The sequence below is a fragment of the Cnephaeus nilssonii genome, assembly GCF_951640355.1.
Source record: "Cnephaeus nilssonii genome assembly, chromosome: 15".
Classification (NCBI taxonomy): Eukaryota; Metazoa; Chordata; class Mammalia; order Chiroptera; family Vespertilionidae; genus Cnephaeus; species Cnephaeus nilssonii.
Genome location: NC_137086.1, coordinates 37911048 through 37928455, shown reverse-complemented (window position 1 = coordinate 37928455; position 17408 = coordinate 37911048). Strand labels below are relative to the sequence as shown.

At 40.8% G+C, this 17408-nt stretch overlaps 1 protein-coding gene across 1 annotated transcript in view; it reads left to right on the top strand.

Moving 5' to 3' along the window:
• RAB1A (RAB1A, member RAS oncogene family) overlaps positions 1-17408 on the top strand; it is a 37153-nt gene that overhangs the window by 14890 nt on the left and 4855 nt on the right. The window contains exons 2-3 of the mRNA XM_079792415.1: positions 1873-1945; positions 9652-9747. Coding sequence (XP_079648541.1) covers positions 1873-1945; positions 9652-9747 — 169 coding nt within the window. The remainder of the gene's footprint in view (positions 1-1872; positions 1946-9651; positions 9748-17408) is intronic.

The window sequence follows — 17408 nt, the reverse complement described above, 5'->3', positions numbered from 1 at the left end:
GTAAGGGAGAGGGAGAGATAGAAACATCAGTGATGAGAGAGAATCATTGATTGGCAGCCTCCTGCACACCCCATACTGGGGATCAGTTCCACAACCTGGGCATGTACCCTGGCAGGGAATTGAATTGTGACCTCCTGGTTCATAGGTCGACCCTCAATCACTGAGCCACGCCGGCCAGGCCTGAAATGTAAAACATGTACTTATTCATTGCTGATGTTCAGCATTCTTAAGAATTTAATCTAATTAAAGAGGAAGCTATCAGTAGTGCTAAAGTGAATCAGAAACTGTACTGCCCAATAAAAGTTGTATAGTATTATGTATTAATCATTTATTAAGGGTAAAATTTTACAATCATTAGCTTCCCCCCCCTTTTTTCATTAGGACGTCAAACTGAAAAGGCTGTTATTTAGTTCATCCTGTGTTTCAATTCCCTTAATTATTTGTTTAAAAGCTTATTTCTTTCTGTGAACTTTATTTTGCTGCTGATTAGAGCACTTTGGATTCCCCCCCTTCCCTTTCCTTGAGATATAATAGGGACAATAAGTGTACTTTGGTAACTTGGTATAACCAAAAAGATATGTTTTAAGTAACACATATCACGGTAAGCCTGGGTAATAATGAATATTCAAAAAGATAATTACTGTTAAAAGTTTTACATCTTGCTTACATGCAGATATGATAATTGTAATCTAAATTTAAATTGTGAATGATATTTGGGTTTCACCTTACATAGGTAGCATTTTTTAAAAACAAAATCACAAAGAACAAAATTGAAACTCGTCTGTCTTCTAAAATAATAAACTAAGTTCTGGATCATTTTTAACCTTTTGAAATTGCTTAAAAGAACATATAGAACTGGTCAGAATTTGGAAGGATCTGTGAGGAGTTGCTTTGGAAACCATGGGCAGATAGTCTGTTGTCTTTAGGTCCATAAAGGAATCTCTGGGGATGGTCTTTGAGTCAGGCCTGGCAATGGTCAGTGTACATAAACAGAGTCTAGCTTTCAATGTTTTGTGAAGAATGCTTTAAAACTTAGAATGTTCGTCATGTTGTGTGTTTTCATAAAACAGCCTTTTATTTTTAATATATTTTTATTGATTTCAGAGAGGAAGGGAGAAGGAGAGAGATAGAGAGAAACATCAATGATGAGAGAGAATCATTGATTGCCTGCCTCCTGCATGCCCCCCACTGGGGATCATGCCTGAAACCCAGGCATCTGCCCTGACCAGGAATCAAACCCCAACCTCCTGATTCATAGGTTTACGCTCAACCACTGAGCCACGCCAGCCAGCCAAACAGCCTTTGATTTTACCACATCTTTAGTTTAAAATATTTATCATATAGGGTTACCAGAAGTTAAATGACCTCCCCTCCCCCTTTTTTTTTTTAAAGGGAGAACTTCCAGGTAGATGCTAGGGCAGGATCATAAAAGCCCCTTGGAAAATTGCTATGAAAAAATGATTTGATCTTGGAATTAGGAGGAGAGATTTGTTTTATTGGCAAGAGCAATGGAAAGTTAACTCTGTATCCTAATACTATAAAGGGAGTGGGATTTATCTAATAGTTTTATGGGCTCTCCAAGAATGCATATCACTTATGTTTTATTTCATTCTTCCTTGGAAGTAGTTCACTGATCTCAGATCATTGGTGGCATTGCTTATTTTACTTTTAGATAATTCTGTCCTGTGTAGTGATTCATCAAAAGAGCTTCTGCTGTTGGTTGCAAATTTGGCTTCTCTGAAGCTATTCATAGGCTTTTCAAGAGCTGTAGTCTTCTTCAGTGAGCTGTTAATTATTCTTGGTATATTTTTGTTGCAAAATTTATAATACAATATGCTTTTTATTAATGTGATTTTTGTTTTCTTTTTGCAGTGATTACTTATTCAAGTTGCTTCTGATTGGAGACTCTGGAGTTGGAAAGTCTTGCCTCCTTCTTAGGTTTGCAGTAAGTTGAAATTGAAATGCCTTTAAAGAAATTAATGTTGTGTACATTTTCTAGGTAGACAAAAGATTAAGCTGTTTTATTCACAATAAGTCTTCCAGAATTTATATATTAAGGTCTCCAAGTATACACCCCTAGTGATACCTTTGAGTCTTAAATAAAAGAAATGATATTATTCTTAAAAGAAATTCAGCGAAGTGTGGTTATAAAATCAGAGTGATAGTCTTGGTAGAGGTCATACAATGTTTAATTCCAACATGGGTAGTAAATTAAGGGGAAAACAGTTGGCCTGTGTTGAAAGCGACTTGATGGAAAACAAATTTTCAAGTAAAAGTTTCACAAAAGGAAAAGAAAAAGCAGGGCCTGGCACATTTTGACAGTGATGCTCTATATGCTGAGATTTATAAACAGATAAAAGACTTTTCAACCTAATGAATTCACAGTCTCCTTTATAGTATTTATCAACTGCCTTCAAATTTAGCATGTTTTCCGTCTCACTGTCTAGATCTTTGGTTCTCAGAGTGTGGACTAAAGACCCTTGGGGATTATCAAGACCCTCTCAGTGGGTTGTTCATGAGATCAAAACTATTATCTTAATAATACTAAGCTGTTAGTATTTACTTAGTACTAAAAAAAAAAAAAAAAGATTTGCCTTTTTCACTGTGTTGACATTTGCTCCGACAGTGCAAAAGCAATGGTAGGGTAAAACTGCTGGTGCATTAACACAGCATATCAAGGCAAAGCTAAGCCCCAGACTGTACTCATACTCATTGTATTTACCTCTATTTACTACAGGGGGAAAAAACCATTTTCACTTAAGAGTGTCTGATAAAACAGTAAAAATGATTATTTAAAAAATCTTGTTCCTTGAGTATTCTTTTTAAAATATCATGTTGTGAAGAAATGAGGAATCCGCATAAAACACTTCATCTAGTTGTCTCAAGGAAAAAAAAAAAGTAAAATTTTTTTTAACTTGAAAGAACAACTGATAGACAAACTATAGTTAAGTAGAATTGGGTATTGGCAGACATTTTCTCAAATGAACTGAGATTGTCATTTAAAGGAAAATATTTGGCAGCATTTGCTGCCTTTAATAAAATTCAAGCTTTCAAAGAAAAGTAGAATTTTAGAAAACTTATAATTCACCACTGAGAGCTTGGCAGCATCCCAAATACTAAATATGACTTTTTTATAAGATAAATGATATTGTCATTAAAAATAATTTCATTATATGTCATAGTTAAAAATGAAATCATGGAAGTACTAGAATAACACATGTGATTCTTTAACATGTGTGAAAGGGTTTTCTAACAAAAAATTAGAAAATATTGTTAAATTTGCATTAAAATTAATGTCAAACATATAAAAATGTTAGAAGACAAATGATACTAGCAAGAAAAATATGAGGAAGGGATGATATTGTCAATATATAAAGCACATTATACATTAATAAGAAAATATGCTTGGTCCTAATAGGAATATGGGCAAATACATGAGTAGGCAGTTCACTAAAGAAGAAATACAAATTAAATATGAACAGATGTTCAATTTTATTTGTAATTAAAGGTTTAAAATTAGATTTTACTTAATTTTTATTAAGTTGGCAAATATTAAAATTAATAATAGTTCCTAGTATTAAATAAGCAATTCTAGGTAGGAACTGGTGTATCTCTTTTTTTTTTATATGTATTTATTTTTATTGATTTTTAAAGAGAGAGAATCATTGATCTGCTGCTGCTTGTACACCTCCCATTGGGGATAGAGCCCGAAACTCAGGCATTTGCCTTGACCAGGAATCACACCAGGACCTCCTGGTTCATAGGTCAATCCTCAACCACTGAGCTATGCCAGCTGGGCAGAAATGGTATCTTTTGATGAAAGTGGCTGTATAGCCTGAGAATTTCGTGTTTCTAAGAAAATCCTCTTTGAAATGCCTATTGATCTAAGTTACAGGTTTTCAGTACTACCTACACAGTAAAATCACCCAGGAGCATTTATAAAAATACTGATTTCTGGATCCCCAAAATAGATACCAGGTACAAAAGATATTGTAAAGAAATGTATAGTAAGCTATGGGAGCACAGAGGAAAGGATCTCTTAACTATTGGATGAGGAATTGAATGTTTGGACTCAAGTTAGTATTGCCTGGACTCAAAATTGAAGAGTGAGTAAAAATTGCCATGTGATCCAGGGGCTGGGGTATGCAGAAAGGGAAAAGAGAATGAAGAGCATGTGCAGTGGCTCAGCCATGCAAATAAGAGTCACTTAGGGGTTTATATGAATTCTAGCAAAGCATTTATAAGTATTTCTAACAAAACCCCTGACATGTAGAAGTGCTAAGTGAATGTTTATTGTATTCATTTTGTTCTCTATCCACTTTCTACAGTGCCTGTTACTTATTAGACATGCAATTAAAAATAAATAATTTCAAAATGAATGAGGAGCATTTTATCAAATTGCAGTCAATGCTTTTAAATATATCCTTTTACCCAGTGATTCTACATGTGAATAAGTGTGAATCTATGAGGAGAATACGTCACATAGCTACCTCTAGTCCCTTGGAACTCCCTCCCTCTGATCATATTTTATAATTTAAAAAAATATATTTTTATTGATTTTTTTTTTTAAGAGAGAGAGGGAGAGAGACAGACATTGATGTGAGAGCACAACATCCATCAGCTGCCTCCCTGCAACCCAGGCAGTGCCTTGACCAGCAACCTTTTGGTGTATGGGATGACGCTTAACCAATTGAGCCGCAGCAGCCAGGGCTACAGTTTTTTTTTTTTTCTTTTCAATCCCATGTATGATCAGATTTCACATTATCAAAAGTTGCTCACACTGTCTCATTTAATGCTTTTTTCCCCTTTTTGTTGGAATGTTGTAATGCAGATCTCAAAAGTGTTGTTTTTCCCCCTATGTATTTCCATATGAATTTCCAAAAACTGGACATTTTCATATCAAATAACATTGCCATTGTTAACTTAGAAAATAAATTTCCCCGGTTGTCTCAGAAGTATTAGTATTATGGTTGGTTTGAATTAGTATTCATACTTGGTCCACACATGGTTCCGTTTAGTTGTTTTGCTGCTTAGTCTCTTAAACTAGAGTTTTCCCAACCGCCTCTTTTTTTTTAATTACTTTATTGATTAAGGTATCACATATTTGTCATCAACCCCCCCCCCCCACACACACACACATTCCCATCCCAAACCCCCCCACACGCATGCCCCCATCCCCCTGTTTGTGATCACTGGTTAGGCTCATATGCAAGCACACAAGTCCTTTGGTTGATCTATCTCCCTTGTCCCCACCCTCCCCTACCTTCCCTCTGAGGTCTGACAGTCTGATCAATGCTGTTCTTGTTCTTCAGTCTATGCTGTTCATCATTTCCCCTAGATGAGTGAGCTCATGTAATACTAGGAATACATTTATAGGAACTGAAAATGAGACAAGCAATAATGGTTATGCTGAGAGGCAAATGAATCAGTCTATAGTGAGTTTCTTTCTGGGCCAACAGTTCTTTTGAGTCCCGATTTCTATGTCCAACAGTTGTTTATGTGTACATAACAGCAATGATATTTCAGTTCTGGATGGTGGACAAATGGTGGTAATGCAGGTCCGACCCTCTCTGGTTTGGTCCTGGGCAATCTGCAGTGACGCACATGTGTTGACTGCTAGTGTGGCAAGGCATGGTCAGTGTCTTCCATCTCTGGACTGTTTCTCTTCTGTCTTCATGGCTGGAGCACTCCTGTCAATTCCTCTCTGTTGCAGGAATCCACATGGTCCAACTGCCTCTTTTTTTATTTTATTTTATTTTATTATTTTATTATTTATTTATTTATTTATTTATGATTTCAGAGAGGAAAGGAGAGGGGGGAGAAAGAAACATCAATGATGAGAGAGAAACACTAGTCGGCTGCCTCCTGCACACCCCCAACTGGGGATCGAGACCACAACCTGGGCTTGTGCCCCTGACTGGAATTGAACCCAGGACCCTTCAGTCGGCAGGCCAACACTCTATCCACTGAGCTAAATCAGTTAGGGCCCAACCTCCTCTTTTTTATGTGTTTTTCCTGTCATTTACTTTTTTCAGAAACCAGGGAAGTTTTCCTATAGATCAGGGGTTCTCAAACTTTTTAAACGGGGCCAGTTCACTGTCCCTCAGACTGTTGGAGGGCCGCACTATAGTTAAAAAAAAAACAACTATGAACAAATTCCTATGCACACTGCTAAGTGGGCTGCTAAGCAGGACAGGCAGCGGCGGCAAAAACACCCAGCGGGCCGGATAAATGTCCTCGGCAGGCCGCATGTGGCCCGCGGGCCGTAGTTTGAGGACCCCTGCTATAGATAGATAGTTCAGTATTTTAAATTTGTCACTTTGCTTCCTTGTGGTGTCTTTAAACTTGTTCAGATTCCTCATGTTTCTGTAATTGGAAGTAAACCTTCAGAGCTGTGTTATCCTTGAGGTAGCTACTAGCCCCATGCAGCTATTTAAATGGAAACCAATTAAAATCGAATAAAATTAAAAACTCAGTTTCTTTTACTCAGTAGCCACTTAGGGTTAGTGGCTACTGTATTAACTAGCTTATCTTAATATAAAATTTCCATCATCAAAGAACGTTCTGTTTGATAATGCTACTTTTAATAGTTTTAGATTTGATTAGATTTAGGCCCATCTTTGTTGTCAGAATACTTAGGTGGTGCTTTGTGCTTGCTAAGATTGTTCAATGGGTTTAGGTGGTGATAGCTTGATCTCTCCATGTATCTTTTCACAAGCATTAAGAGTTTTGTTTCAATTCTGAGTAAAATGTCAAAACATAACTTGAGAAAAACAGGTATAATTTTTAAAGTTTAACATTGGGTTAAACATTGTTCATATAAAAGCTTATACACAAATGTTCATAGCATTATTCATAATAGTCAAAAGTAGAAACAACCAGATGTCAATCAACTGATGAGTGGATAAAGAAAATGTGGTATATCCATACAATACATATTATCCTATCTAATAGAGAGTGAATATGCTAATTGACCATCACTCCGTCACAAAGCTGGCTGCACCCACAGCTGAGGCCAAGTTCAGCTGTGGGTGCATAAGGAGCCTTAACAAGCAATCAGCAGGGAACTCAGGCTACGCCCTCCCCCACCCCTGTGGGGCTTGACAGGGGACCTCAGGCTGTATCCCCCACCCGGCAGGGCTTGACAGGGGACCTCAAGGTGCACTTCCCGTCCTGGTGCTGGGCTAGGGGACCTCAGGCTCCCCCCGCCCCAGCGCCAGGCCGGGGGAACCTCAGGCCACGCCCCCCACCAGGTGGGGCTTGACAGGGGACTTCAGGCCACGCCCCCTACCCCAGCACCGGGCCAGGGGACCTGAGGCTGCGCCCCCCTGCCTGGCGAGGCTTGACCGGGGACCTCAGACCATGCCTCCCACTCAGTGGGGCTTGACAGGGGATCTCAGGCTGTGTCCCTCACCTGGCGGGGCTTGACGGAGGACCTCAAGGCACGCCCCCCCGCCCCGGTCTGGGCTGGGGGACCTCAGGCCACGCCCCCCCGTCCTGGCGCCGGGCCAGGGGACCTGAGGCTACGCCCCCTGCCCGGCAGGGCTTGACAAGGGTGGGACTGGCCGGGTCTGGATCTAGCCCAATGGAGGGGGGCCAGCCAGGTCTGGGTCTCACGCGATTTTGAGGTGCATGTGGGTGGCGGGGACTTGACTCTGGGTCCCGTGGTGTGCCCCAGACTCTGACAGGAGGAAGGTTTTCATATATATTTCACTAATTTTCGTTTTTCTCTGACACTTCTATTATAGAGAAAGGGCAAATAGTAATATTAAATTATTTCCACTAATTAATCCCCTTTTAATGTGCACGAATTGCATGCACGGGCCACTAGTTCAGCCATAAAAAAGGAATGAAGTATGCCTAGCCAGGTGTGGCTCAGTGATTGAGGGTAGGCCCAGGAACCAAGAGGTCACCAGTTCGATTCCCGATCAGGGCATATGCCTGGGATTTGGGCTTGATCCCCAGTAGGAGGCATGCAAGAGGCAGTCAATCAATGATTCTCTCTCATCATTGATGTGTCTATCTCTCTCTCCCTCTCCCTTCCTCTCTGAAATCAATACAAATATTTTTTTAAAGAAAAGGAATGAAATAGAAGTACTGATACATGCTATAACATGGACGAACCTGGAAAACTTGATGCTAAGTTAAAGAAGCCAACATGAAAGGCCACATATTGTATGATTCCATTCTTTTTTCTTTCTTTAATATATTTTATTGATTGTTTACAGAGAGGAAGAGAGAGGGATAGAGAGTTAGAAACATCGATGAGAGAGAAGCATCGATCAGCTGCCTCTTGCACACCCCCTACTGGGGATGTGCCCGCAACCAAGGTACATGCCCTTGACCGGAATCGAACCTGGGACCCTTGAGTCCGCAGGCCGACGCTCTATCCACTGAGCCAAACCGGTTTCGGCATGTATGATTCCATTCTTATGAAATGTCCACAATAGGCAAATCCATAAACACATAAAGTAGATTAGTAGTTTCCAGGGTCTACGGCAGTGATGGGCAACCTTTTGAGCTTGGTGTGTCAAACTTCGCCAAAAAACTGAGCATAACTCGGGTAGTGTGTCACTTTGAGGAAAAAACATTATTTCGCAAATGTTTCATCCTCAGGAGCAGCAAATGTTTCATCCTCGGCATGCGGCCACCTCAGCGGCCGCGTGTCATCAGAAATGGCTACGTGTGTCAGTGCTGACACGCGTGTCATAGGTTCGCCATCACTGGTCTAGGGGAAGAGAAGGAAATGGAGAGTGACTGCTACTAGGTACAGAGTTTCATCACAGGATGATGAAAATGTTCTGGAGTTAAATAGTGGAGTAGGTTGCATAACTGTGTGAATATACTAAATAAAACCATTGAACTGTACACTTTAAAAGGATAAATTTTATATTCTGAGAATTTGAAAAAGTTATAACTAGGAAATAAAATTGATTTCTAAAAAATCAAGAAGAGGAGAGTGACATGGTCATTACTTTGTTGTGAATAAATTGGATTTGTGGGTGGGGAGGAGCTAGAGTTTCACTGATTAGCAATTAGGAAAATTATTCATCATAATCTACACTAATAAAAGAGTAAGATGCAAATTGACCATACCTTCACGATGCCCACCAGCCAGTCAGGAATTAGTATGCAAATTAACCCAACAAAGATGGCAGGTTAATTTGCATATGCAGGCACCAAGCCATGGCAACGATGCAGGTGTTCCACACTGCCCCTGGCTGCTCCGGGCCTCTGGGTAGTGTGGGAAGGCGGAAAGGCGGCTCCAGGCTGGTGCGAAAAGTTGGCTCTGGCCGGAGTGAAGGCGGTGCCAGCAGCCAGGGGAAGGAAGACCCATTCTTGCATGAATCTTCGTGCATCGGGCCTCTAGTTGAGAATATAAAACCTTTCCTATATAACATATGTAAACAATTTGCCAAGAAAAGTGTGAAAAAATTAAAGAATAGCTAGTGAACAAAATCTTAAGAAAAAACTGTTAAATAGTGCTTTGTAATCAAAACATGAAGTAGATACTGGAGCAGGATGGAGTGGTTGTTCTCAACATGTTATACCTTTTAACCTTATCAACTTTATATATAAAAGTTAGCACTGTTTTCTTATTTACTCTAGTATTGAACATTAATTTTAATCATGAACTGCTTTTCTCTTCAGGATGATACGTATACAGAAAGTTACATCAGCACTATTGGTGTGGATTTCAAAATAAGAACTATAGAGTTAGATGGAAAAACGATCAAACTTCAAATAGTAAGTAATTTTTGAACTAGAAGTCTTTTTAAAATTATTTTGATAAATTTAGGATGTATTATTTATTTTTTAATATTTAACAAAATTGAATTTGAAGTATTTTAAGGATCATGCATCCATGATAGAATGGTAGAATAAGAATTGTTCAGATTAAAAATGACTTGTCCAAGATTATCTTCCTCATTGAATTTTCTATTCATAAAGCAGAGAAATACATGTTTTAAATCAAACTTGTTCTTTTTCTTGTGCTTTTATCAGTGGGGTCTAAGTTGAACTTTACCTTGTCTTATAGCAAAAGTATGTTGAGCATTTTCTCTGTCTTTTACTGTGTTGAGTACTATGGAACATGAAAAGAAACCTAGGGAGAGGTTCTTCATATGTGGCTTAATTGAGTACAGTTGACCCTTGAACAGTGTGAGTTTTAACTGTGCAGACCCAATTATACACTGATTTTTCCCAGTTGACTCATGCAGTTCATTTGACCTAGTCAGTTCAAACCCAGGTTGTTCAGGGGTCATCTGGTGGTTGGGAATCCACACGTGTGGAGGACAGACTTAAGTTATTTGCGAATTTTTGACTGCGCTGATGGTTGGCACCTCTAACTTCTGTGTTATTCAAGGGTCACCTGTATTTTTTTTTTATTATTTCTGTTGTATTTATTACGTAGTATTAAACCAACTCTTAGAAACAGAATTTTATCGGAAAGGAACTTAGCTTTTCTAATTTGTTGTATAGTTCAAATTGATGTTGATTGTTTGTCTATAGTTCGTAGCACAACCAAGTGGCCCATAGTTCTGCCTTCAATATTTTGTGTCCCTGTGCCATCCTCGTCCCCTTATCTATCCTTACAACCCCAACCCCAAATTAAAAGTAGGCAATTGTAGTAGTTCAATTATTATCACTTCAATATGGGTCTGGGATGACCGATGTAGGCATATCTATGGTTTTTAAAAATAATCTCTGGGTATCTTTTAGAGCTGGCTATTAGTATTAAGTAACATAGAAAACTAGTGACTGTTCTTTTTTATGGATAATACACTGAACTGGGAATTCTGGATTTGGAGTCAGAAAACTTGGATTTGATATCTTCATTCTGGTATTTACTAGTTAAAGAGTTATGGGTTTAACTTTAGCCTTTTTCCTGAGACTGTTTCTTATATCCAAAATGAATGTGAAAATACTTGATTTATGAACTCATAAGGTAGTTGTGAGAACCAAATCTGGTAGCTTTGTGTATGTATATATGATAATGTATATGAAAGCCCTTTGTAAACTTTTGGGCAGTACAGTAGTTCCTTATTCTAAAACCCCCAGGGGATGCCTGAAACCACAGATAGCACAGAACCCTACATATACTGTTTTTTCCCTATGCTATATACACACCTATGATAAAGTTTAATTTATAAATAAGGCACAGTATGATATTAACAATCTATAATAATAAAAGCATAATATGCTAATTAGACCAGACGTCCTTCCGGACATCCTTCCGGATGTCATTCTGGACGACCTTCAGACAAAGCTGGGGCTGCAAGGGAAGCCCAGGTCCCTGGTGGCTGCCAGCAGCTGGAGGGAAGCTTGGGTCCCGGTTGCCAGAGGGAAGACGGTGTCGGCAGCTGGGGGAAGGAAGGCCTACTCTTGCACAAATTTTGTGCATCGGGCCTCTAGTCCTATATAATAAAAGACTAATATGCTAAGCCGGTTTTGGTCGTTTGTTCAACCAATCAAAGCATAATATGCTAAGGTTGCTCAACCGCTCACTATGACGTGCACTGACCACTAGGGGGCTCTGACTGGTAGGTTAGCTTGCTGCTGAGGTCCGGCCAATCGGGACTGAGCGAGACAACCTCCCGCGTCCCTCCCCAGCCCCGAGTGCACCGGTGGGGTCCCTCGGCCTGGCCTGTGCCCTCTTGCAATCCAGGACCACTCAGGGGATGTCAGAGAGCCGGTTTTGGCCTGATCCGCAGGCCAGGCTGAGGGACCCCACTGGTGCATGAATTCGTGCACCAGGCCTCTAGTATACTATAATAAGAGATATGTGAATGTGGTCTATCAAGATGATACAATGCCTACGAGATGAAGTGAGTTAGATATGCTGAATGAGGGGGATGATTCAGGTCAGGGGTAGGACTGAGCATAATGATGCAAGATTTCTGGCACAGCTCAGAACAGCATGCAATTTAAAACTTAGGAATTATTTCTGGAATTTCTATTTAAAGTTTTTTTAACCACGGTTGTCTGCTGGTAACTGAAACCGTGGATAAAGGAGGGACTATTGTATACAAATGTTACTGATGACATGACATTCTCCAGAGAGGTAATATTTTTTTAGTTCTTCCCTTATATGACTCTGATGGGGGGGGGGGGGGAAGGTACATTAAAAAAGAACTGTTGGCTTTGCTATTAGTTAACGCACTTGGCATTCCAAATTAGGACTTGCAAGGATATAATTTTCTGAGTGTGAAATACTTTAAACCAGCTTTCCATATTGATCCTTCCTTCCTCCCATTATATGTAGAACTTTATACTTGTCACCACCTAAAGTGAGAGGCATGTTTCAGAAAGCTGCACCCAAGCCTCTTAACTACTGATGTGAAATGATTATATGTGTGATTATTGGTCTCCATAAGGTTTGAATATATATTTGTGAAACATTCTTGTGGCTGGAATGGTTCATAATAGGTCATTCTTTGAGTCTTCCTTTTTGTCTTTGGTAGTAATTTCCTTTCCCTATTTGAACATTTTTGGGAAGCTCACCAGTTTTTCAAAGAAGCTAGTTCCATTTGTAAATAACCTCTAATTGTTAAGTCTTCATATTGAGCTGAAGCCAGTTTCATTTCTAGCTTTTATTCCTCTGCCTTTTGGAGCTTCCTGAATGAGATTAATTTCTTTTCTGTTGGCACCTGCCCTTTATTTTTATTTTGTAATCTTTATTTTTTAAAATTATTTTTAATTTTTAAATTACATTTGACATACAATGTATTATATTAGTTTCAGGTGTACAACCCAGTGATTGGACATATATAATTTACTAAGTGATCATCTGGATAAATCTTGTACCCATCTTATACCATACTTACTAGAATATTATTGGCCCAGTGCACCAAATTCGTGCCTGGGGTTGGGGGGGGGTCCCTCAGCCCAGCCTGCACCCTCTCCAATCCAGGACCCCTTGGGGGATGTCTGACTGCCTCTCGCAATCTGGGACCACTGGCTCCTAACTGCTCGCCTGCCTGCCTGCCTGATCACCCCTAACCCCTCTGCCTGCCTGCCTGATCGCCCCTAACTGCTCCCCTGCTGGCCTGATTGCCCTTAACCACCTCTGCCTCGTCCTGCACCCGGGACCCAGGATTCCCTCCCTCTGGCTGGCCGTAGGCACCCAGGACCCGGGCCGGCTTCGCCTGGGCTGGCTGCAGCCGCAGGGGACCGTGGTTGGGTGGCTTTGCTTGGGTCGCAGCCGCAGGCGCCTGAGACTGTGGGGCAGGCGGCTTGTCCCCCTCCCGGGCTGCAGGCACAGGCGCAGGCGCAGCCGCTGGCACCTGAGACTGCAGGGCAGGCGGCTTGTTCTTCTCCTGGGCTGCAGCCCTAGCCTCTGGCACCCAGGACCACGGGGCGTGTGGCTTGTCCCTCTCCCAGGCTGCAAGCACAGGCACAGGCACAGCCTCTGGTGCCTGGGACCACGGGGCGGGCGGCCTGTCCCTCCCCCATTTCTCTCTTGGGAGCTCATTTGTGCCTAGCTGGTCCCCATTTCTCTCTCCCCAGTGTTGAGTGTCTGAGGTGTGAGGGTGTGATGACCATTTGCATATTAGCTCTTTATTATATAGGATTATATCCTTTTTGCTGTACTTTACATCCCATGACTATTCTTAACTATCAATTTGTACTTCCTAATAATCCCTTCCCCTTTTTGACCCATCTCCCCAACCCCCCTCCCATCTGGCAAACATCAAAATGTTTTGTCTATGAGTCTGTTTCTGCTCTGCTTGTTTATTTTGTTTTTTAGATGTTGACAAATACATATTTATTGCCATTTTATTCATATTTTTTATCTTTTTTTTCTCTCTTTTAAAGAAGATCCTTTAACATTTCATGTATAACTTTTTCTTGTCTGGGATGCCCTTTATCCTTTGATTTTCAATGGTAGCTTTACTGGGTAGAGTAATCTTGTTTGTAGGTCCTTCCTTTTCATCACTTTGAGTATTTCTTGTCACTCCCTTCTGGCTTGGAAAGTTTCTGTTGAGAAACCAGCAGATATTCTTATGGGAGCTCCCTTGCACTTACCTGCTTTTTTCTTGCTACCTTTTTATTGAATTCAGAGAGGAAGGGAGAGGGTGAGAGATACAGAGACATCAGTGAAGTAAGAGAATTATTAATTGGCTGCCTCCTGCATCCCCTACTGGTGATCAAGCCCACAACCTGGGCATGTGCCCCGAATGGGAATCAAACATGACCTCCTGGTTCATAGGTCGTGCTCAACCACAGAGCCACACCAGTTGGACTTTTCTTCCTGCTTTTAAGATTACATTTTGTATTTTAATTATGTGTCTTGGTATGGACCTCTTTGGGCTCATCTTGTTTGGGACTTTCTGTACTTCCTGGATTTGTATGTCTATTTCCTTCACCAGGTTAGGGAAATTTTCTGTCATTGTGTTTTCAAATAGATTTTCAATTTCTTGCTCTCTCTCTCTCCTCCTTCCAGTACCCCCATGATGTGAATGTTGGTATGCTTGAAGTTGTTCAGAGGTTCCTTACACTATCTTTTTTCTTTTTGTTCTTCTGATTGGGTGTTTTTTTGTGAGTTTTTTTTTTGTTTTGCTTCTTTTATTCCAAATCACTGATTTGATTCTTGGCTACATCTACTTTACTGTTGATTCCCTGTAAATTATTCATTTTAATTAGTATATTCTTCTTTATGGTTTCCATGTCTTTTTATGTTCTAAGTTCATCTATTTTTTTTTCTCTAAGTTCATTGAGCATTCTTATAACCAGTGTTTTGAATTCTGCATCTAATAGATTGCTTGTCTCCATTTTGTTTAGTTGTTTTTCTGGAGTTTTGTTTTATTCTTTCATTTGGAACATATTTCTTTTTGGCAGACTCCTCCCTTCCCCCTGTGTTTGTTTCTGCGTATTAGGTAGAGCTGCTGGGTCTCCCAGGCTTGATAGAGTGGCTTAATGTAGTAGGTGTCCTGTAGAGTCCAGTGGCAGTCCAAGTGCACCCCTTCTGTGGGCTATGTACACCCTCTTGTAGTTGAGCCTTGATTGCTATTGGCTTGTCAGTGGGAGGGATTTACTCATGGGCTTATTGGTTACAAGGACCGGCTGTGACTACTGAACACAGTGGAGGATCATCTGTGCATGAGTCCACCTTATGGAGTAGGATTTACTTCCGATGCTGCTGAGGAGGTAGTTGGGTAGTGCTTCAGTGTGATCTAAAGCTGTTCATGGGTGCCTCTTAGGAGGTGCAGGACAATGTCAGTTGCCACCTATGTTCTGCCCAGTGCCACCTGGCATGAGCTACAAAATACCTGCAGATGACTACTGCTTGTGCAGGTCTTAGAGATGCTCAGGAGAAACCCAGCTGCTGCCACTGGTATTGGGCCTGGGGCCACTTAGCAAGAGGTATGAAGCATGTTGAGGCCAGATGCTGCTTGTTTAAAATATTTTAGGAAAGCCTGAAGCATGAGCTAAGACATGCCATTCCTATGGAAAAGTCACTGGAAACAGCTTGAGTGGGCCTGTAAGTTGGGTGGGGAAAGTCTCAGGGAATCATGGGGCCTGGGGGCGGAGAAGACAGTGATAGCCAGGTTGAAGGAGACTCAGATATGGCACCTGTCTGACAGGGAGAGCTAAGCAAAGGAAAAATGGCCTCTGCCAGCACTTCTGTATGGGAGAAAGCTGCCCCTCTAGCTCTCACCCTGATGCCAGACAATTCAGTTCCTCCTTGTATATCCCTGGAGCCTTTCAAGCTGCTGCCCCAGTGCTGGAGCTCAGAGCAAGTGAGTCAGAATAAGTCCGTGCTTGGGCCCTTTATTAGGAACTGCCTAGGCCCAGCTGGTGTTGCTCAGTGGTTGAGCATTGATCTATGAACCAGGAGGTCACGGTTCGATCCCTGGTCAGGACACATGCCTGAGTTACAGGGTCAATCACAGTAGAGGGTGTGCAGGACGCAGCGGATTAATGATTTTCTCTCATCATTGATGTTTCTTTCTCTCTCCCTCTTTGAAATCAATAAAAATATATTTAAAAAAAATAAAAGGAGTTGCCTGGGATTCTAGCAATCCTGTTTCACTCAGCCACAATCCCTTCTGGTTTTTTTTTTCCCTTCTAGTTTTTATAGCCAGAAGTTATGGCAATTTCTCTTCCTGGCACTGGAACCCTGGGTTGGGAGGCCTGGTGTGGGGCTGGTATCCCTTGCTCCTCGGGGAAACCTTGGGTATTCCTTGTGATTTTTCTGTGCCACACATGGGTGTTGGACCAGCCCAGCCCTTTCTGTGTCTCCATCTCTCCTATCAGTGTTGATATGGTTTCTTTTTATCCTTAGTTGGGACTTCTATATTTCAGGTGGTTCTGAATGATGGTTGTTCTGTAGTTTAGTTGTAATTTTGAGGTGGTTGTGGGAGGGTGTCAGTACTGCCCAACTTGCCCTTTGTGTTGATCTTGTCACAATCTCTACATCTGAAGTTAGGGTTTCCTTTCAGGAATCATGTTTTCAGAATCTTTTACATTTTATAAATGCTTTTTATTAAGATGGATTCCTGAAATAAAGTACGATATATAATCTAGCCAGTGTGGACTATATGAGGTAAATCCTCCATTAATTTGGACTCTGAATATATATATTTTCCCCCTCTTGGATGACAGGGATTCATGGCCTTTTCTCATCATTAATCCATTCAAGGATAGGAGAAAAAAGAAAAAAAAAAAGCGCACCTGGATTTAATTACATTTGCTCTCTCAAGTTGAATTACCTTCTAGTTTGGATTTTATCGCTTTGGGTTTGTAACTTTTTGGAAAGTCTTATACTTTGTGACTATAGTTTTTGAATCTGAATGCTAGATTTTACTTTTAGTATTTTTTTAAAAACATATTTATCCATTTCAGAGAGCAAGGGAAAGGGAGAGATAAAAACATCAATGATGAGAGAATCATTGGTTGGCTGCCTCCTGCACGCCCTACACTGGGGATCAAGCCTAAAACCAGGTATATGCCCTGACTGGAATCAAATGGTGATCTCCTGACGCTCAACCTCTGAGCCATTCCGGCTGGGCAGATTTTACTTTTAAACCCATTACATTTCATCTTGCAAGGCTTGAATTGTCCTTCCAAGTTTTCTGGGTTTTTCAAAATCATTATGTTGATCTATATTTTAATTATCCTTTCAGTTTTTCCTTTTCAAGTGTGCCCTCTGGGTCTTTCTCAGAATTAGTGATTACAAAGCATTCAGTAGGGCAGGGCAGCTATGGGATCCAGACCCACAGCATGAAGGCATCCTTCTGTGATTGTTCACTGATGACGCATTTATGGACATGCTTATGTTATGCCAGGCACCCCCCAAGAGGTTCGAGGTTACAGAGAGAAATTATTAACATAGCCTCATAGAAGGAGAGATCCCATTTCAGTGGGACTGACAAATATGGGAAAGTCAGTAACCCTGTGATTAT